We start from the raw sequence: 25,334 nt of genomic DNA on the forward strand, positions 1-25,334 counted from the left end.
GCCAGGTCTTAAATATATATTAAGAGTATATTTTATATAAAAAAAAAATAAATTGCTTTAATAATATCTTAAATAACTTTAGAATATCGTAAATATATTAAACATACAATATTTCCATAGAAAAGCCTTGTGTAGATAATTTAAAAACCAATTATTTTGTTATACATAATTATTATACAAATTATTTCATTATCAATAAATTATTTATAAATACAAATTAAATTAACTATACTTGATTTCATAGTACTTTAAATAGTTAGACTTTTTTGAAATTTGAAAAACTAATAAAAATAACATGGATATATAATATTAAAATTTTGTAATACAAATTTAAAACGAAATTTTACAAATAAAAAAATTAAATTTTCTAAAAATGATTATTTTTTTTTTTTATTCGAATTCATTGTATATTTCACTATTGTAACAATCAACTATTTAATGGTCAACGAATTTATTCATTTAATTATTTAACTATAAATTATAAAAACACATAAACGTAAAAACAATTTGAGTCTTATGTATTGTAGACCTATTATATAAGTGAACAGTCTGTAGCCTGCTACTATATATATCAGGGGTGGCCAAACTGCAGCTTGTATCTTATTGTAAGATGCAAAACATTTTTAACTCTTCTTCCTGGTGTGATTTGAATTATCTGTATTCTTCTTTATACTTGCGCTTCTTAGACATGATAATTATTATATTAATATTATAAAGATACACTTGCGACGTCGAACAGCACTATGAAGACGTATCCATATATTGTATTTATGATATTTATGGTATTTATGAGGACAAAATTCAAGACAAAATTTAATCTAACATTATTGTATGTTATTTTATTATTTCGAAGTTTACAAATTTTATTATGTTTGATATTATATATTATTATAATCATATACTAATATGGACTTTTTTTTTTTCATTTCGGCTCTTCCATATTAATTATTAATATATTAGGTGGTTCATGAGTCTCTTCTCGTTAGCCAATCCTGATATATATATATAATATATAATACACTCAAAGAATAAATTTTTTAAAATATAATTTTTCAATAGTTATTAAGTTGATATTTTTAGAAAAGTTCCAAAAAAGATGTTTTTATAGCGATCAAAACAGGATATAATACAAAAACAGGAAATCAGCCATATTGAAAAAAATGGTTATTTTATTTTTTTATGTTTATTATTGATCAACACAAACATTTACTGAGAGCAATCGATGACCAGCATAATATATATGATGTTATTCGGTTCACTGGTGATGGTGTGTATTAGTTTTATAATATACATTATATTATGATGTGACTTAAGTAAACTGAAACAATTTATTTGACACTAGTCTCGATTTAATTTTGTGTATCTGAGGTCGTCTTATTAAAATCACAATAATACAAAAGCGCTGAAGTAAAAATTACTGTATGACATCACATAAGTGACTCCTTACCTTCCTTCCAATTTATCCCAACTTAATTTGAATATTAGCCGCTGAGGCTATATAATAATTATTTATTATTATACTATTATTAATTTAGTACAGAAAATTATTGATTCATTATTATTTATTAACTATTCATGTATCGTATTTATTTATCTTTATAAGAAATATTCTTTAAGTAAGTAAAATTTTAGATTCACCGCCGTATCTCATCATCCTTGATTCCCTCACACCCTACAATATCTATTATAACATTTGGCATAGAAAAAATATTAGGTGATCGACTATGTAATACAATTAATTATATAATTTGTATAGGTACTATTATTTATTATTATACTTTTTGACTGTTTTTATATTCTAAAGAATAGGTATACGGTTACACGCAATTTAAAACGATACCTACTATCTATATATTTATAGATATTTTTAGTTATAGCTATAAAGTATTTATATTTTTATGTAATTATTAAAAAATAACACAAAGTTATAATAATGAATCCCTCCTACAAGTTTTTATTTTTAACAAACTTTTATAAAATATGAACGAAAAAATGTTAAAATACCATGAATTTAATGGTAATCTAAATTATTCAGTGTCATACGAGAGACTATAACATAATATCGTAATACCTCTATAATTATATATCTATATATTTTATCTGAGATAATGATATATTTTTTATTATTAGGTCTGAATTTAGATAATTTAGTATACCTTTGTTCTCTAAACTATAATAGTATGACAATTATATTAATGGCGATTGAAGTATTATAAAGGTCATAAAAACGCGTGACATGAGTTATTAGTAGGCACAATATAATCTCGTTTTAAATAAACAACATGTATTAATACGGAAACAGTTATAACGATTATATGTATTTATGTGGATCAAAATATCAGTCATACACCAACATAGGAAAACCTAAACAAACCATAAATATTAGGTATTATTTATTGTGTATTATAAACAATTATAATAATTATGTTAAATTATATCATACAATGTTATATAACTGTCGGAATTACCAAAGTATAAGCTATATGAAATCCATACCTGGCCTCGATTCTTGCAAACAAAAAAGGGCGTAAATAAGGGATCCTGGGCCAGTTCTAAGAGAAGATAAATAATAATTAAAAAGATTAATATGTATTTACAAATTTAATATCTATCGACCACGAATCGAGAAGATGTAGGTAGGTATCTACTTGACTACATGCTTCGCTCACTATATTTAAATTAAAAAATATTACTATTGTCCTGGGATGGGAATAGCGCTCGAATTACTTGTTCTGTAATATTATTAAAAAATATATTGATATTTTTAGCAGTAAGTGTTTTATTTCTATGGAGAAAATGTGTACAAGTTTTTTTTTCCTGTACTAGTCAAAACCACCCGTTATAAAGTCTATATTTTGTCTTGTACCAAAGTTTTAAAATGTTTTTCTTTATCCATTTATAGATTTTTACAACACAATCGTTTTCTCGTTATTTCTTCCAAAAGTATAATATACATCTATTTATTGACAGTAATAACTTAAACGTCCACGTCGAACACATAATAGCTTATAGATAACGTATGATATTATATATTTTATATTTACCTACTCTATTCACTATCCAACAGTGATAAGCTTTGTTATATTTTATATTATATTACACTTTCAACACTATGTGTAGGTGCATTATACGCAGTACGTAGGTATATCAGCTATTCACTTAGAATTTTCCAAATCAGCCGCATAATTCATTGAGTTATATTTATATTCTAATAAAACAAAAAATATGTATTAGCGTTGATCGAGTAATATTAAATCACAGTTTTCGCATTGTCCTTGACAAACACAAGCCTATAATTTATTCCCAATTAATTTTAATTGTTACAATCGTCCGTTATAATAATACTCGTCAATCAAAATTAGTGCCGACAAAAAACAGATTACGACATAAAACAAACGTGTTTATTATTGAAAAAAAATATATCGCAATTATTCAAATCACCGTACAAATACATGTTTGCCGAATGGCCCACGCAGGGGTGCCCCTTCCCTCAAATACATTTCTTCTAATTAATATTTTTGATATGTGTATTACGATTTACGAGTATATTATTATGTCATTTAAAAATCATTTTTTTATCGGATAGCTTAAATTAATATTATAATATTTAGTATTTTTTTTTTTTTTTAGTTTATGACATCCAATTTGTAGAGCTTATTTGTGTAAATGTTTTAAAAGTTGAATTATTAATTTCCATTAAGTACAAACAGTTCTGCAAGTCTTAAAGTTTTGTCAAGAGGCGAGTAGAGAAATGTATTTGTAGGCGGGTGGATTTGAACAAATAAGGCGAGACATCCTATATTTATATAAACATACAATTAAAATTGGATAAGTGTCAAAAACGAGTTTACGCTAATTAATAATATTATTTTCTTGTGATTAACGTTTTTTTTTTCACATTTTTATTTTAATACAGCGGTGCCTAAGCCGACTACAACGACGACAACGACGACTACTACTGCGCCTACGACCACTAAGAGCACTACTACTACGACTAAAGTGGCCACCACGGTGACCGGTGGCCGGTGGACGACTGAGTTGCCTAAAAAATCGTCGAAATTCGGTGGAAAAGGTATAACACTGAAACAAAACGTTTTCTAAAATAACTCAAAGACACCTTTTTTTTTTTTTTCATACCCAAATTTTACAAGCTGCAGTCGTAATAATGTGATTTGTGCGTTATTTATGAGCCTACTACTATGTTTATGATAAACATAAATCGCATTGAACCCATATAATATGTGTACTAAAAAAAGGTAGCAAAAACAGCCCTTTTTCGATCACATCATAGGAATACACTCTACTTATGAAATAGTGTAAATATGATTTTCTTTTTTTCTTGAAATGGATAATTTTTGTTCATCATCCTAATATACAGAGTTTGAATTGTATAGTTTATTAAAATTATTAATAATATAAATAATGAAATTATAAAATTGTTACTTATTCAGTTTTGCTTAATAATATAATAATCATAATTATTAATATTTAAAATCATAATACATTTTGAGTTTCCTTAACTTGTTTATTTCGGAACGATTTCAATTGAATTTCTCTATGATATCATCATGAATAATTATACATTTTTTAAAAGTTAGTTTTTGTCTCTAAAACATTTAACATACTTAGAATTTTTCCTATAATATTGATGTTATATTATATAAAAATGTTTTTTTTTTTTTTGTGATCAAGGAGGTACATTATTATCTTATACAAAGTTACATTTTAATGTACTGTAGTCATTTTCCGGACATAAAAACTGAATACGTGATATGACCAATACGGAATGGATATCAATAGTGGTATCTGAAAAATCTCCAACTATCCAATCGGTAGGCGATAAAAAGTCACGACGTATTAAAATTAAACTGTTTGGACATATTTGAGCAGTTACTTGAATAGAATTTAGTATACTTTAATAGGCGTACGTACCTAATCTGCAGTAATAAAATCTCACCGTTTAGATATATGTATGATTTAAGCCCCCAACGATATAAAAAAAATATTTATAAATTACACCAATATTAATAATTTACAATATAAAAACGCACTAAGTATAATATAGAAGTAGGTATTGTAAATAAAAATTTATATTGCAATATTATAAGTATATTAACATTGTACGTTTGGCGCTTTCTAATGATATACGTACGCAGTTTAACTTAATATCAGGAATGAAAAATCCATGTAAGGTAGGTACATGGGATTTTGGCACTTTTCTATAGGTACGATACAATTTATATACTCTTCTTATCTCGATTTGGCGCTTATGTCAACCATCGATTTTACCAACACTACGTATGGTTCGTGCAAGAAAACATCGAGGAAATTCGAAACCATTTTCTCCGGTGATAAATGACAATAAACGTCAATTTTAGTGATAATAATATAAATTTATGTTATATCGTAACAATTATTAAGAGAGCACAATGCCATTCTTAATTATTTGGTTTTGATTGGGGAGATTTGACCCCGCCGACCTGCACCGCACAGCATTTAACTCACGACCACTGCGCCTACGAGCGTGGCATAGTTAATTTATCGTCTTGCACACGGTCGGACGCCTGAAAACTTTTTCTCGCCGGTCCGGTGTATATATTTTACACACACACACACACACATACACTCAGGCGCTCTCAACATATATAAATATATTATATGATTCGATACCGTCGACCGCCCCTTTTTCACTCCGTTGGATTTATGTACCTATTTGCGTGTTTATATTATATAGTGTATTTGTTTGTTTATTTTATATTTATTTATTTATCAAACAGCTCCTGCCAACGAAGTGGACCGGAGACCGTCGAAGAAGACCGGAAAACACCAAGACGCCGAGGCCGCCAGTAACAAGAAGGACGATCCGACCGAAGGAGACCAACAGCAGAGTTCGCGGGCAGCAGCCGCAGCCGCCGCCGCCGGTAAGTGTAACCGATAATGCGCGGCGCGGACACGCCCGTTAATGTCGCCACTATATTATTATTGTAATGCCGGGGCGCGGAGAACAAACAGCGCGCTCGCCGATCGTTTGATTTACCGACCGGATCAGTGGCGATAGCGGCGGTAGAGAGGTATTAGAGAGACGCGAGGGATGACCCTTTTGTTTTGTTTACACTGTATAAATCACTCTTCTGCTCGAAGAAGAAATTTCTTATTTTTTCTGTCTCTTTTTCTCTTTATTTTCTTCGGCTCGACCTTTTCGGTACATTATTCACGCGGAGACTTTTTTACTCTTACTTTTCACTATATCAAATAGCGGGTGCGTTTTTATTTCTCGTTTCGTCAAAAATGTTTATTTTCGCCACATCGCGGATCAGAGAGCGTTTAAAACCTATTTTTGCGTCTTAACAGTCATATCTCTTATATATAGAGTATATACATAGCATCTTTAATATGACTATATAGATACATTCGGATATCGACGGTGCAGTGTTTGCGTTACCCGTTAGTCTCGCTACGGTTAACCGACTCAGTTCCGGTATATAATATAGTAACGCAGTAGTATATATAATGAAAATAATAAATATTATATTATTTGTTCTCGCCGACTACCGTTGCACCGGGTATCTCATCATCTCTATGAATATGACATACAACATTATATTGTCAATACACATCATACGTATTATACAGGAATCTCATGTCTGTGCATAGCTCGTCATAATCTTATATCGGATTCGACCTCCAGCGTTCCGTGTAGGGTCTCCGTCATAGGCCGAATCGTTATTAAGAAATAGAGCGCTAAGAATTTGGTTTTTTTAATTTCTGTAAGCGATATCCTGAAGTAGAATTACTATTTTCCTTTTATTTTTTACGAAACGACAATCAAAAATAATAATACATTAGAAGTGGCATCGATGAAATAATAATAATAATAATAATAATAAGTATACGTCAGACGATTGGTGCAGCTGATACGTGTCACGCAATAAATATATATATATATTATACAAGATAATAATTAAGCGCATTATTCGCCAAACCTGTAATAATACGTGTAATAATATAATCAATTGATACTATTATTTCCCGATGTACATCATACGGCATTTTCCGACTGGCGGTGGCAGATACAATTTATTATATTGTACGAATGATTTGGTTACCCGTACAACGTACATCGGAGTTTCCGTCATTTTCGTGTCCACCCGCCCGGCAAACGCTGCCGTGAGAGAGAAATTTCTCTTGCTACTCCGTGATGGTAGCACGCACGCTGATCACAAAACAAATCATTATGTACACTTAGATATAATTTAAAAATAAAAATATGTGTCAAGCGCACCTCCCTTGAGCGTTCGGCGCTAAATAATTGTGTTATATCTGACTCGCCGGTACGACATCCTCGCGATTTCATGCGATCGGGTGGGAGCTAATTACAATTACCGATTTTTGGCGTGCCTATATTTATGTTAATTAGGCCCGCTGGTTGTTACGTTACATGGTTCATATTATTCTAGTAATTGTTATGTTGCGAGACACGGATAGTTATTTATTAAAATTCGAAACTCTGTTAATATTAAAACATAGTTTTTGTTTTTTTATTATCGACAATACATTTTTTTTATATTCTAATACGGTTTTTTACTCGACCATTTTGATGAATAATTAATAATTAATATTTTGGTATACTATTTAATAATTTACTATAGTTGCCTACTTTAATTCACATTTTTAATTGTATTTCAATAAATACTTGGTTTTTATAAAATTAAAACTTAAATTAAAAAAAATATTTACAAAAAAAAAAAAATCATGCGTACAACGGCATGAGAAACAATTTGTGTATATAAATGCGTTTATTATTTCGTTGGGCTCCGCGGTTGTCCACACTGAGCTTAATGGAAATTTAATACGTCTGTACGCACCCGTACCGGCGAGACCTCTTCAGCCGATACCCACACCAAATTATAATGCTGTTTAAAGTGAATTCATGAAACAGAAACAAAAATCCACAAACAGGTCGTCGATCGACTATAAATTACAATAATAAATATTACATTATATTATATTTATTGATATATTATGTTCGACGATTGAGCATAAATTATAATAATACACTTGGGGTCGTCAAGTCGAGATATTTTGCAAGCCATACCGCAATAAGTGTAATGCTAATAAGGGCCCTTCAAACTAAAAATAATACTATAAATGTACATTTTATTCCACTGCTATGGTTAAAATCAAGTGTCGGCACCACTACACAACGACATAGTGCACTCATACCTATAATTTTCTTATTTTTATTAGAAACTTCACCGTGTATTTAAGGTCATTTGACATAAAATATATTGGTTTTCGATAAAATTAGGTTAGGTATATTATTTGTATTTATGAATAAAAAATAATAATAATAATAATACCTATACATTTTGTGTGGTACGGTTTATTAAACTGATGTAGTTTGTTCTTGATTAATGAAAATAATTCAAATAGTTTGAGAACACGGCTCGGTTCCAAGCATAGAACTAAAAGTGATTAGAGTATTCGGTTAAGGTGTGTTTCAATTTAAGGGATGCCATAGCTTATAGATTCATGTAAGAGAATTATTCTCTTTATTAGGTGTGGGCATGTTAATGACATGTCCTACGACTTATTGACTAAGACCAAAAAGTTGTATACCTATAATTATTATTACATTTAAAAACAAATGTATAGTGAATTATTAGTTTTTTTTTTTTTATTGATAAATTCATAAATTTATACTATTTAAAATAATATTATACTAATACCATTAGACTTGAAACCTATAAGCACGTTACCTTGCATTACTTTCTCATATACAGATTTTAAATATTTCTATAAGTAATATCAAAAATAAAAAATATATTAAGAAACGTAGTAGTAGGTGCTATTATGTATAAAACAATTGTTTATTGTTATAAGAGCATCAAATATTTGATCAGATTTAATGGTAAACAGGAAACTCGGTGATAAATTTTAAGAATTTAAATTGATTATACACAAAAATAAAAAAAAATAGGCTTATTGTGATTGTTCACTATAATATTATTACATTATGATATAGGTATGTACTTGACAACAGTATTAATTAAAATATTAATTAGATAGTATTTTTATATGCATTATATACCAACTACTTTGGTGAATAAAAACAGCGGACATATTCTTTAAACCCTTAATCATACAATTAAAATATTCACAATAGTATTATACTCTCTTGAGACTATAATACTTTTTAACTCACTACGTAATAAATAAATTAATAATATACATGGAATTAAAACAACTGGCTTTTACTCCAAAGGTAATTATTTATACTATTAATTGTTAGTTCTACAGAATATTATTAAAAGATAATATTTATATTGTTCCCTAACCTTAACTGTTATAAGTATAGTAGGTATAGTTATTTGTTTTATCCGTGATTTTCATAACCAGATTTAATAAAAATTTACTACTTATAGTTATAGTAATAATTATGCATATAGGTAATCGATATAATTTATTAACTTATACTAGTTAATGAATATAGGCACCTACATATATTATAGAAATAAACTTTTTATTATCAGAAAAAATTGTAAAGTAAGTAAGCACTATATTAATTTGATTAAATAAAAAAGTCCATAAACACTGAATTTTAATTTTAAACTTGTAAATATAGATACATTAATAATATTTTACAACCTAAGTATTATTTTATAATAATATCTACATGTGTATGAAATGTTCATGAATTCCATTAGTGTGATTGAGAAGTAAGTAAATAATTACATGTGCATTTTTAATGAATTACGAAAACATTTTAAAACAATATTTATGGAAAATCTTGAAACACAAAAATATCAAATAGTTGTACTTTGCAAACTTATTCCAAATGTTACCAGAAATAATGTTGTATTTTTAATCTCCCCTTCTTATGTCACCAAAAGTTACGTTACTAAATTAAATTCCATAAATTAATGAATAACTAAAATAAAAACTAATAAGTATAAAGTAGATTTGTATGTAAGATTTCTAGAAACAGCTAATCATGTAAATGGTTTTTTTTAGGATTATATTAAAAGAAAAACACTATATTGATAATACGGCTTCAGTCAAAATTTTAACCCTAAACTACATAGAACCTCTGCAGTTTAAAACATGGTGTAATCGATATTAGTATAATATAATATATATGTATAATAGTTAATGCTATATTTAATTGGTATATATTATTGATATGTAATTGAAAAAACAAATGTGAAATGATACATCATATATATTTGAAATTAATAAATTCTACAAATTTAACTAATATAATAATAGACAACAACTTATAATTAAACCATAGGCTATTATAGTATATTGTTTAAATAATAATAATAAAAATAAAAAATTTGGATAATTTCCTATTTTTAAACAATAATTTTTACTAAAAATATAATTTCACTTCTTAAATCTTAAATTTATTACATATATAACAATAAATATTAATTTGAAAGATAAACATGAATTCATTTAAGAGGATGTTGTATTAAGTAACTTAAAATAAATATTCCCTAAAATGGGGAAAGGCTAAAATACTCGTACATTTTTACTTAAAAAATATAATAAACAAAAAGCAATATTATTGAACAAAAAAAAATGTAATATAAAAATATTTTATACTTTTTTTATATTATAATACTGTTTATAATAAATTTTTAAAAATGTAAATATTTAATGTTTTGCGTATGAGAATGACAAGTATCAGTTTATCATAAATTTCTAAAATAAAAGTTATAAGATCTTTGAAGATTTAACACAATTTATTTTTCGTTCAAGAGAAGAGAATGGATAAATTTAATAAGAACCACATACTATCTACCTAAAAATATTTTTCATATTTATCTATAAAGTATTAATTTGCAAGTTATGTAAATTGTCGATTTGTTAAAATGAACGTTCGCCAAAACAATATATTTTAAACTTTAGGCTCTACGGACCATTATTTTATGAAATCAATAGATAACAAAAATTATAATTAATTATTAAGACATAATATTAATAATAAAATCAACATACTAAAAATAATTAAAAGGAGCTGCACCTAAATAAATAATCATATATTTCAGTTTTTATTTATCATTTCAGTTGTTATTTAAACAAAAAAAGAATCTAATTTAATATTCACGAAATCATTTCGTTTTATTAGTTTCCCCTGTACAAAATGCATCCTTGTTTAATTTGGTTGTCTATTACTAACATTTAACGTAACGCGTTATGATATTTTTAGTTTTCTGATTTGAAGTGTATAGATGATACGAGTATTTCCAACATATACAATTTACATAATTGTGTCCCGCCTGGCGTGGGTCGTGCATATATTTTGACCATTTAAAATAAGCAGAATTTTTTAAAAAAAAATGTTCACTTTGGTCAGACTAAATATTTTTATCGTTTTTCTAATATTTCTTTGTAAACTATTTCATTCGTTTTTACGATCAATGACATACATGTATAAATCGTTTCCCGAGCTTACGTGGGAGCAAGCAACTTAGCAGTTATCCTCGTGCAGTTTATTATTCATTTCAATTATGCCTCCTATGTGATCCAAACTTTATACAATTCGTTATTTATAATCTTCATTTACAGACGACATAACATTCCTTTTATGACTTTATGTGCGTATTTGCGTTTATTTAAAAATGGATAATAACATGATTACTAAATAATATACATTACTTTTATAACTTGTAGAATCTTCTCCACACGAACAAATGCATAGTGCTACACCGTTGGATCTCCGATTTCGGTTTTGTATCAGTGCATTGGAAAATCATTAATTTATTTAATAGATTTGTTAACCGTTATTTTTAAATTAACTAAAAATTTTAAGTTAATACAATATAGAGAATTCTTCTAGTCGTATTAAGCTCGACTTCTAAATTTTTAAAACTGTATTTTCCCGAACAAGTAGCGCCACTGATATTTTCATAATTTATCACTCAATATTTCGTGGATGGAGTTCCAAATTTGGTACCATAAAACTATACTTAAAACTTGTTCCACAGAGTTTACTTTCATTTAAAAAAAAAAAAACCCATAACTATCAGATGAGTGGTTTTCGAGATCATTGGCATCTAAGATTTACACTTGTGTTATTCAAGACATGTATATATATATATATATAAATTACCTAGAACTCGATTATAGCGTCACCTACCGGGTCCAATTGTGAATCCAAACCATCTAGGGACCCACTCAAACACACAATAAATTTCATCAAAATCGGTCAGCCGTTTAGAAGGAGTTCAGTGACATCCACAAATGTAGAATATATACGAGTATAAAGATATAAATACATTATATTATGTTATCTACATTTGTTTTGTCCTGTTATATTTTCAATTTTAAATTTCAACCATCGACAAAATACAACATTTCTTTCGATACTTTCATTTTCGTGGGATTATAATATTTTAGACTCGGATTAAAAATAACGATTTTGTCCTTTCCGATTAATTTTTTTTTACAGTATCGTTCTACATAATCGTATTTGATCGCATGAACTAGCTGTAGACCGTAAAGCATGTAAAATATAGGTATTTATTTATTCGTTTGGTATTTCGACTAAAACCATTGTTCGTTCAAACAGATTTAATTTTGAAACGCTTTTTATCCCCCGTACATGCATTGTTATTATTATAGTGGCACTGTGCGTAACCTATTTTGATATCGAGCGAATCATAAATATTGTACAATAATAGGTATTTTGTTAAAAAGACAAATATTCGGGTTTTGAATCAGTGACGATTGTACACGAACTGTTAACCATTATATATTAGTGCGGGGTCGTTAAGCTGTTGGAGGAATACTAATTAGACAAAATAGTGCGAGAGGACGACACCACGCGACTAAAGTAATTAATTCTACTAAGTACCTATTTGGACGGCATAGAGAATCATTTGCAAATTATAGCGTCTCGGTGATAAAGTATGTGACTTACACCATGTAAGTTACACGAAATAAATAAATTGATTTGGGCGTTGAAATTATGACAATATACGCACAAATACGACGTAAAAACAGTAATGACGAATAAAAATGTACGAAATGCTCGATAGCACTAGTGCCACTAGTATACGGGTGTTGGGTGATTTTTCTTCTTCACAAAACTGCAATAAACGTATAGAACTATAATATTATGTGTGTAATCGAAAACTTTATGCTCGCCGTAAAAAAAAATAAAAAATATCCAATTGAAGGCTGTCGCAGTTAAAATACATATAACTCCAGAAATCGTTACTAGTTTTACGTGTATTCGATTAAAAAAGGACATATTTTTATTTTCACGGAAAGCAGCAGATTTCGTATGTTCACTAGAGTTTATCGACTTTACATGATTGAACTCCTTGATCTCAATTATTACTTACTGTGCGCTATCGTGATATTATAATTTTAAGTGTTTTTTTTTATTTATTTAGTACTTAATGTTATGAGGTTGTTATATTTGTGAAAATTGCACTCAAGAATAATATAATAAATTCAAGTAGAAAACTCTCACGTATAACAACGCAACGTCGAATGAATATTTTTATTTCGATTTCCTGATCAATTGACCACGAAATCCTTTATATCCTTTTGTTTTTTTTATGAGATACCAATGGGACTTTTTTAAATCTTCGAGGCTTTGATTGTGTACTAACACGTTGATGGCATATATAAAACTTAGCTCTATACGGTGGTTCATATAAAAATTCTAAGTACGAACACGAAGTCACGCACGCATAATATAAAATAGTTCATTTCCCGAGTATATTGTACTATACATATTATAATAACACGAATCATTTAATTTTAATTTTTTTTCATTCGACGAAAAACGTACTTTTCTACATTTTTAGTGCCATTGCGGTGTTTTATAGCATGATGTAAAATGTTAGATTTACATTTTATACATTAAAAAAATAATTTAAGGACTTATTCATAATTAATAACACACAAAAAACTTTTTGTTTTTATATTTTTAATAATTTACTGAGTTTGTAATCTGTAATACTTTAACTTAAACCTATATAAGTACTTATATTCCAATACAATCGTTAAGATATAAAAAACGCATGCGTGTGTACCTCTATAAATAATACCTATAGTCTAACACAGTGGTTACCAACCCATGGCCCACGGGCAGTGTGGTACTGGACTGGACCGTATTAACATACCCCCAAGCAGATATAAATTTAAAATAATATTATTTTATATTTTTATTAATATTTCTGGTTACAATAATATTTAATCAATAACTACTATAATACACATCAGTCATTAAAAAAAAAAATAAATATAGGAACAAACTGAATTATATTATATTATATAATTAACTGAATTATAGGTATATAGGTGTGCTTTTACACATTAGCGGGCCTCCAAGATTTTTTTACAAAAATTTTGATTCACACAACTCAAAAGGTTGGGAACCACAGGTCTAATACGTTATATTATATTTTTTAATTGAATTATATTTATTTTTGAAAATTTTAAATATTATTTGGAATAATATATTATATTATTTATAATATTTTCTAACATTGGTATTAATTATTATGATTATCCATTAATAAACATTTAATAATAATAATAACCGTCGTAAATTATAAATTATTTTATATAAATATAGAACAATATAGATACTATAACAATATATAATATATTATGTATATTACTTAATACCAAAATTATTAGCGAAGGTTTACAAAATGTCTCTTAAACTCGAGACAAACCATTCAAGTCCACTCATTTTTATCCTCGATTTAGTGAAAACATAACATCTTATGGATCTTAAATTTCCAATCATGTCGTTTATCATCCGAACTCTGTGCAGTTTGTGTCCGAGAACAGCGACCGTTTATGTATGTGTTTTAGCGATTTAGACGATTTGTCAAACCGGCTAAGGGGTGGCTGTCAAGAGAGCTCGCAGCTTTATTGTTTCCTTTCTCGCGATTCTTGCGATTTCTCACGCCACCCGGTGCAGTCGATCGACGGATGAAGAGTGTCGGGAATGTTCACATAATCTATCGTTCAACAATATTATAATTATTACAATCATTGTAGATAAATCACGTGAAAAATGTATATTTAGGTACAATTCATTATTTTAAAATATTTGACCAAGAAAGTGCAATGAGTAGTTTTATAAAATTGACAAGCATATAAATAAAGTTAATAAAATCACCTTAGCCATCGCCCATCAAAGTGGTAGGTAGAAAATTGGATTCATTTGTACCTACATGAACGTTACGCTTAACAATAGTGTATTTGAAGTAGAAATGTACAAGCACTCATCGATAAAATATGACAAATTATCTGAAATTTTTGTTGCCAACTATTCGCACACTCATCATCACGAAATTCATCGACATCTCGAAAAATACACCTGATTTGTTGCATTTTAATATTTTAAAATACAATATAAAATAATATCACGAGCTTTAAACATATAAAATAACATTCAACTATATTATAATATTATAAATGATATCGCATATTATTATTACGACGATGATGTGTATATACTGTCTGTGTATCAGAAAAAATATGCGATTCAACCTAAAAAAAATAATTCCAATACAGCTTGAAAACTTTAGTACACTTTTTGAGTATATATTCAAAGATATTAGATGTAATAATATAAGACAACAAACGATTTTTATTATTTTGCAATATATCTAATATTAGCCGCAATATGACAGTTATTTCTCGAAGTTATGTTTATAAGCGTAATATTATTATGTACTAGTACTGTAATATGATATGATATATAATAATTTGAAAGATTAAAAAATTTAAATTTAATAAAAGTTTATAGATATTAAATAGCTTACTTTTATTAAAAAATAAAATATATATAATATACTATTATATAAGAATATAACATAAATATAATTTATGTTTTCAAGCTTTAAATTATTACAAGACATCAAAATTAAATTATATTTTTGTCGCTAAGACTGGTAAATCGATTTGTCATAAATATATAATTCTTCATTAAAATTTCAATACAATTTAAACTACCTCTGATACAATGACGATTAAATATTATTTCAGCTCTTAAGATATTGTCCAATAAGTTAAACAGTTCGGTAAATAATAGTTTGTTTTTATACATAAATATTAATCCGTTTCATATATAAAAGAAAACTTAATGTATTATTCAAAAATCTTAAAATAGTTACTGTAAAAAAAAAAAACTATTATTATTATTAATGTCTTAAATTGTATTTCTCATAATTCATTCAAGAGTGTGTCATAAATCTATTAGGAACAATTGATACGGTTATTAAAAGATAGTGAAGAAAAAAAAATCAAATTAAAACCAATATAATCTCAAATTGTTGAATATAACGAAATTACAAAAATAATTATTTGGTTGTATTCCTTCTCTTAAAAAGCAAATAACAATATAGTGCTTCCTGACAAGACAAATGAATAATTGTAATACAAAGAAAAAATAATAACGTCACTTTATTAGTTTAAGAGCTCAAAAATGAATAAAAAAAATCTTCTGCTTTACAAACAAAGTCCCACCAAAATCTCAAAAGAGTACCTAATATAATCGGTCTCACGAGTGAATTTCTGGATTCTTTGTTTTCCATGCAGATTTTATTTTCTAATTTTACAACTGACTTACGTTATTCTTTTTTACTCCACCTGTATACATGCATTTCTCGGAAAAGTATACGATACACGTAGGCAACTGAGTAATGGCAAATTCGTTTCCTTAAAGGTTAACATGTTAACTATATGTTGGAATTTTCAAATCATGCCACAATTGTATATAATACAAATATATAATCTAAATCTTATATATATACTTGTATTAATTTTATAATTTTGAAATTATATTACGAAGGTAGGTACGTACGTAATTTTGATTAGCATTGTAAAAATTATATATCTGCACAGCACACAGCTAATCTAGACTGAACAACACATACAGAAAGCGTATAATTAAAAAAAAGAGACTTTCATATTCGAATTTGATAATTATTTGTTTAAACAAACGGTACTTACATCGGTTTAGTCGCAATGTTTTTTTTTTTCATCGTTTTTAGAAGTTTCAAGCTTAATAGGTTAATATTATTATGCAGACACCTGCAGCAGCTGTCTCTCACTGTGCAGTGGCCCCTTCTGAATATAATATTATTTATTACCACGTGTAAGATAGACGGTTAAACGTCAACATTTAAGTCCACTGCAGCGTATAGTGTATATGTATATCATCTCGTATACACCACATAAAATAATATTATTTTGTCATGGGTTTATGCGGACACGCGAAAATTCGCGCGTACGGTGTGCGCGGTGGTGATTTTTTCTTTTTACTACTGTTACTCTTTTATTTTTTTTATTTTTTAATATCAAACAATACGTGTGTATACGTGTTGCAGGCGACAACAATGGGCGGCCGGCTTTGAGCAAAAAGCATAAAAACGGATCTGCCAGCGTCCATCCCGCGCTTGGCGTGACGGCCGCAGTTTGGATAATAATAACACAAAGGATTTTTCCGTTATGAATTCGTACACTACACGTATAGCTTCCGCAACCGGGGCAAAAAGACACGATGGAACGGGCGTGTGCGACACCACTGCTGCAGCATGCCGCGAGAATGAAAGAAAACTGAGGGTAAAAAGGCCCTTTTTCGTTGTACAAATGTATATTAATGTTTTATACATAATGTTATTACATTATGAGATATCATGTAACGCGTGTATTCTGTTGTATTATTATTATTATTGTTAAATTTTTTTTTTTTTCATGAGCCGATGTGGTAGAAGAAAATTCAAATAAATATGTGTATAATATAACTAATGTATGGATATTGTATTATGTATCGTATGTAGGTACGTGCATTTAATGCGTTGTGTGTTTCGAATCCAAAATTTTATTATTTCTAGTACGGGACAAGTCCCAATATTCTAAGAACAAAACGTTTGGCGCTAATGGTGCTCTCTGGAATAAAATATAATTTCCACCCTAAGGGAGCGAAGGGTTGTGGCTCGTTTGTGATCTTCGGTGCCGCGCGACGTATGTACCCAAGTACACAGTGTAGACGCCTCAGGTGGGGTACTATCGTAAAAGTGTCCCACGGGAAAAGTGGGTGGAGGATCATGGGAAAATAAAGATAAAAAAAAGGTAAAAACGGAATAACCGGAAATAGCAATCGTTATATTTTTTTTTCACTACCCCTCCATAACGTGCACTCTGTCTTTCATCCGTTAAGAACAGTCTTTTACGAGCATACATTTTTTTACCGTGTCGAAAACATTGTTAACATATACAGTGCAATAGGAAGGTACCTCCTAGTGGAAAATATTGACTCAAAGGTTGTTCTCAAACACGTATTATTCGTCCGCTCTCGAGTCGCTTCTCTTGTATAGCATACATGATATCCAGAATAAAATAAACAAAAGACGATTTTCGTCGCAATAAGATATAGTTTCTTTGTCGTTATTATTTGTTTTATACACAAGATATCATGTATGATTTTTTTTAAAGCTATAGTTACACCTTATGATGTGGATATAAATTTCCACCGTGAATACAAAGCATAAAAGTAAAAAAAAAAAAAACATTTGTATAATGTCATGTAAAAATATTTATGAATGAATTAAAAATCTTTTTTTGTGGTCGTAATATTTATCTGCTGGACATTAACGTGTCGTATTATACTATTATTACTGTATGTAGATATCAATAACATTGGATTTAATAGGTGATTATAAAAATCGACCCAATAAAATATTGTATAATATGATCGAATGGGTATTCTACTGTTGCTCAAACGAATTGAATAATTAAAAAAAAAAAAAAAACTTGTATATTAGATTAAATGTTGTAGACATTTCTAATAAAACTTTTATGTTATAATTATTACTGATTTTCACTCAACACCATTGAAATTCATCATTTACATTTTAGGATAAAAGTACTCGTATATTTTCTGTTTTATATTTAATAGAATACAATTTATAACTTCAATCATACATATTATAACGTTATTAAAAAAATTACATTACGGCAACATATTATCAGTTTACTTCATGTGTAAATATTGATAAATATTAAAATAATTAACTGAAAAATATTTGATTGAACCATAGTATAACCCAATTAACCAAAAATGTATAAATAAATCAAATTAAATAAGCTTTGTACAGTTTTCATTTAATATACTCATAACATTATAATCAATAACTATTTGAATAACAGATTAAATTTAGTTAGGTAAATATGCCACGACTGGGTAAGTTAAATATATATATATATATTAAACTGATTAATAGCTAAGCTAATATAGAATAATATGGATTAAATTTAAAGTTTCAAGTTCATCTCTTTGTTCCAAAAAACCAACGTTGAAGGAAAAAAATTTATAAATTACCAATAAATGTTTAAAATAAAAATAAATAGTAAAAGTAATATAAAATTATATGTATATTATACACATTAAACATGTGAATGTAAAAACAGAAAGCGAGGCCATCCAACGAAAGAACCATTCCAATAAAATGTGTATTAACTATTTACCATTTTAAGTTACAGATTTTTTTTAGAGATCAAGTTGCTTCGACGTTTTCATTAACTTATAATTTAAGTTATTGTTGCGAAATTTAAAATTATTGTGTTTGAGTGAAATCATTAATTTTAAAGAACTTTTATAAAATATTGTAACTATTAATAGATGTTATTGTCATCGCTAAATAATAATTCAAAAATAGTGCAATCAATATTTCAACAACCTACAATTTGGTATTTGCAATGATATGTAACAATTTAAATACAATTTCCAATTTTTTTTATACTTATTATACCTAATGTATATTTATAGATTTATATATTTGTACAATACAAAATATATTTTAAATCTGTGGTAACGAAAATTATTTAGCAGCATATCAAGAAAACCGATTTCAATCATTAGGTTGAAAGTTTAAAAAAAATAATAACTCGTAATGCAGTTTCATTAAAATTAACTTCACAACAACTTTTTAACTCGTTAATGTCTAGCTTCAAACAATAAAACAATTATTTATGAATAAAAAAAAAAAATTACAGATTGCGTAATAGATTCATTACACACAAAAAAAAAACATTCATCATGTTCTATGGATAATAATATTATCTAACCATTTATAAAATAAGTTGTATAGAGTATAATAATATAATTATTATTATAAAAATGTTATATGCCTACTTTATATTATAGGTTATTATAATTGTGTAATAAGTGTAAATTATATTTCTAATTTTCAAAATATAGTTTGAAATTATAATACATATAATATTTATTCTATTTATTTAAAGTTTATTTTTTGTAGTTATATTATATTTATGCACCTAAATTCGATGTTCTTCTTTTTCAACGTTTTTTTTATCTCATATACAATCATACATAACCTAACTTCATAGATTGATTATATAGGTACATAAATCATTTTAATAAGACTTTCTCAAATTTAACATAATAAGAGTATAAATTAAACATCGATTACATTTTAAATTGCAATTATTCCGATATATCAACATATACATATATTACTATAAGAAACACGAATAGGATTTAGTTCCTTTAAATAAACCTTTGCCGCAGATTCCAGAGATATCAAAAAAGTAGACAAATCAAGTAGGTATTATGTCTAAGGTTTATATCAACACATAATTTTTTGCTTTATAAAATCCAATTAAGACTCCATTTTAAAGGTACTTTTTACCAATAAATATTAAGAAACAAAAAGTCATTCGTTTTTAAAATAATAAATTATGAAATAAATTTAGTTTATAAATACAACAATACTGAATTATTACATATAATATAATATGTTATCTGCAGTGCAGCAATAAATAAAATATACAGAATTTCGAAATAAAAGTAATAGTATGAATAAAAAAAATAGTACCCAACTGCAGTTTCTCAATAAAATCCCAAATCATTCTAAAATAATAGCAAGAAATCATATTGAACAGTAATTCAATTTAAAACGAGATTTATAATTTTATTTTGATTTTTATTATATCTTTAAAATAATAGTTTCACAATAACAGCAAATGGAGAGAAAGTCACTCTCTGATAACAATACTGTTATTATTAAATTACAATAAGGATTTCTAATTATTTAGTTGTAAAAACTCAATAAAAACTATTTATATTTTTGTTTTCTATTTTAATATAATATTAATTGGATATAAATTATCATTATTTTAACTGTATTTGTTTTTTTTTTATTAACTAATCTAAATGTACTTCTTCCAATATAATTTATCTAAAGCTCAACTTTTTAGTTTCATTTTTCTCACATAGCACATGATTTATTTGTTATTTGATACTTTTGTTATAATTATTATTATATCAAAACATTAAGAAACAAAATAAACTATAATAGTGTTACTTATTGTAATGATTATTGAATAAATATAGGTATGTTTAGAAAATGTAACATCCACTGTATCTGGGTTTTATAAGAATTAACTTGAATAGTTAAATTATCATAATAATTATAATTTAACTAAGTATTTAATTGAGGGAAGTTATTAAATAATATATTATATAAATTTAGAATATAAAAATTAACTAAAAACCATTGCTGAAAATGTACTCTAAAATTGTACTTATACAGTTATAATAATGTATATTATTATAATATCGGCTGTTATAATAAATAGTTTACCATAAACCGATGTTGTATACAAATCTAATATAAGTAATAAATTGCAATATTGCTCAAAAAATAATATCGCTATGTAGTTATCTACTTATATATAATTATTCTACGATAAAACAAAGAAATATTATAAGTAATTATTGATATATCAACTCATCCTAAATATGATTCAAATAAGAACATATAATTAATCTAAAATATAATAATATTATTATCGATAGCCATATAAAATATAAATAAATTGAAAAATGTAATAAATTTCGTTTCCCTATTATTACAATCGCGTATAATGTATCGTTTCCTACAAGAAGTTGTAATTAAGTCAAATATATTCTTGTAGGCTATTTAAATTTTTCTAAAAAAGTATTTCTAGTGTCTTTTTATAAAAAAAATTTTTTTTTTTTTTTTACAAAATTCTGAATTTTAAGTGCTTACGAAATTTAATATTTATACGTAAATAATAATATCTCATCAAACGATTTAGGTACTTATTTTATTGTCATTCAAAAACTAACAACCATAGATATTTGATATTTACAATAAATGTTTACACTATAATTTTTAGTTTTTTTCTACAAACATCAATCTTAAAAATCCTATACAAGATTTCTCATAAGTTTTTATTATAGCTATTTAGTATATTAAAGATCTATATTTCATATAAGCACGATTTTTTTTTTATAAGCTTATTTTATTTAGATGTTGTACTTTAAAATTTATAAATATTCAATTTTAATAGCTTAGAATTAGAAATTTAACATGATCCCTCATAAATATAATAAAATCACTTATAGGCATGCATTTTTGTTGTTTAACTACACCAAATTAAATATTTCAAAGAAAAATAACAATTTAATAATTGAATTATGTTGTTATAATTCAAAATATTTATTCATGAGGAAATTAAAAATGTGTATAAGTAAATCATTATATTATATACACTCAATTACTTATTAAAAAAATTTAGATTCATTTTATGCTAAACTTATTTAGGTAGCATAAATCGATTCACACCATTTTACGGAAGGATGGTATTGATTCAAAAGTTAATAACAATATTATATACTCTTATTAGCTGAATAACCTGCTTTACCTTTTCGCATTTTTTGAACAAAATATAATGGCTATAATATATTTAGCATGATTTTTGACATTAAATTCTGAGCAGAAAGATGCACGTATATATTTATTTTACAATATAGTGTGGTTGTTTTTATATCATTTTTTCTCAGTCTATCATCACCTTTTAGGCAGTAAAAAATACTTAAATTTTAAAGATTGAAGGTGGTTTTGCATAGGAAATTGAATCTTTTTTGTGCTTAAGAGAGGTAAACATTAAAAATTTCCGGTACCTTTTTTATAATCAGAAAAAAATAAAGGAAAAACAGAAATTTTTACGCAAATCCAGTTTTTTATAATATTGATTTTTTGATTGACTATTTTTAATTTATTTATAATTATGAGCAATTTTTAAGTATTTTTTCTATACACATTAATGTTGATTAAATATTATTCGTTGGATAGAAATACTTGAAAATTAAAAAACGATGTTAATTATTTTGTTATAATTTAAAATTATTATTCATGGACACATTATACAGCTTATACTCTAAATAGCGAATTTTGAGCACCAAAATGTCGTCCGCAATTCTGAAAGAGTAAATTTTTGAAATTCATAAAGGGTAAATGTGTGCTAAGTTAAATATAATTATAATCTTATTTAATGCTTTAATGATATAATAATTTTAATATTTTATCAATATATATTTTAAAAAATATAAAAAATTAATGTATATCTATATACATTATACATATTTAAATTATTAAATACAATTCAATTTGGCGTGAACAATTGGTTTATGAACGAGTTCGTATACTAGTGTAAGCCCGTTTTTTTGTCACCATTTTGTCATTATTTTTAAATTAAGATAAAATTCGTGTTTGTTATTTGAAAGTCTTACCATTAAAAAGTATTAAAATGACGCCGTTCTCAAAAAAACCATCAGCTATTGGAGGTGTTCACAAGGGAAGGCATCACCATATTATTATGAATTTAACTATATACTTTTAATTTATTTTTAGACTATTATCTATTTATATGATGCAACTATTGTCTATTTTTACTCTTTAAAAGTATTTACCTACATAAATAAATGATTACATTTTTAGTTCTATAAGTCGGTATCATATGATATTATGATATAAATATTATACTATTATATATTATATTAAATAAATACTAATAATATAATTATAATAAATGCGATATTTTTAGTAAAAATTATATCAACCTCAAATGTAAAATAAATTACTAACTATATCAAAAAAACATATCATACGTTATACTTATAGTGGCTGACAGACCGTGTCCGCATAGAATACATTTTTGTATACAATGATATATCATTAAATTTATTTCAAATTCAATACACCCATACTAGTGACCCACTCAAAACCATTTTTACAGTAGAGAAGTACTCACTTTACCTCCATGTTTAATAACAATTTTATGCACAGATTATTATATCCAACAATAATAGTAAATAGACGGTGTATTTTTAATATTCTTGAATTATTATTATAATATTAGGAGACCTCTTGCACGATGTAAATTTATAAAGTACTGACTATTTGTGCATTTATATGTTAATTGTATCATACATGAAGCTTGTATGTAAATCTTAAATGTGTAATTTACCAAGAAATAACTTAAGTTAAATTTATCGATATTACAAGTTCAGAGTTTTACCTTGTGTTACATAAACTTACTAATAAATGGTCAAATCTTCGCACTCCATAAAACGCTAATACAATTATTGAACATGTGAACAACAGTTACATACTTGACAAATCTAATCAAAAATGCATTAATGTCTGATCTTATACTTTGTTTATTGGAATTGAAAATAAACTTTTATTGAAAACTATATGCTTCAGAATTGAACTGGAAAATCGTAATATAGGTAATGACATTTTCGGTAAAAACATTTTTCTCTCGTCCCATCAAAATATCAAAGAAAGAGATACTCGGAGTATTACTCGGAAAAACTTTGTAAAATGTATAAAAAAGTTCAATAGTGTCGTTAAAAACGTGGTACATCTAAGTATATTGAAGCATTCCTTTCCCCTTCTTATTTTATATATACACCTATATTCAATGTTTTCAACAAAAAATAATTCGATTTGCTATGTTATAAATAGTAAACAACATCACTAGCTATAATAGCAATAGAAGTATATCATAAGATATATATACTTACTAACATAGGCCGTTCGGCTGACTTCTCTTAGAACTGTTTTTTGATTCATCATCGCAATCAAATTTAACACGTTCTATAAAATACCTAGTGGCATACTAAATTACAAAATGATGAAATACAGTTGACATTAAACTACTATACAGCAGACTCAGCAGTGTTTATCGACTTCTCAATTATTAAGAAAATTGCTATGAGATGTTTATTTTTGAGCCAAAAAATATTAATAAGATTCCTTTTATTGCCAGAAAATATATTTAAATTGAAGACTGATATATTTTAATAAATAAATGTTCTACAGACACGACACAAATATAAAAGTAAAATAACATACATCATTGGCTAATCAATATATTCTTTGGAGCTATCGGAGCGGAGCGCTCAGAATTTAAAAAACTTAAAACGATATTCTATATAATAACATTAAAACACT

At 26.7% G+C, this 25,334-nt stretch overlaps 1 protein-coding gene across 1 annotated transcript in view; it reads left to right on the plus strand.

Moving 5' to 3' along the window:
* Positions 1–17,767, plus strand: part of LOC113561127 (protein CEPU-1-like) — a 146,241-nt gene extending 128,474 nt beyond the window's left edge. Inside the window, exons 8-10 of the mRNA XM_026967360.1 lie at positions 3,917–4,072; positions 5,778–5,921; positions 17,373–17,767. Coding sequence (XP_026823161.1) covers positions 3,917–4,072; positions 5,778–5,921; positions 17,373–17,497 — 425 coding nt within the window. The 3' untranslated portion in view covers positions 17,498–17,767. The remainder of the gene's footprint in view (positions 1–3,916; positions 4,073–5,777; positions 5,922–17,372) is intronic.
* Positions 17,768–25,334: the final 7,567 nt, after the last annotated feature.

The sequence above is a fragment of the Rhopalosiphum maidis genome, chromosome 1, assembly GCF_003676215.2.
Source record: "Rhopalosiphum maidis isolate BTI-1 chromosome 1, ASM367621v3, whole genome shotgun sequence".
Taxonomy (NCBI): Eukaryota; Metazoa; Arthropoda; class Insecta; order Hemiptera; family Aphididae; genus Rhopalosiphum; species Rhopalosiphum maidis.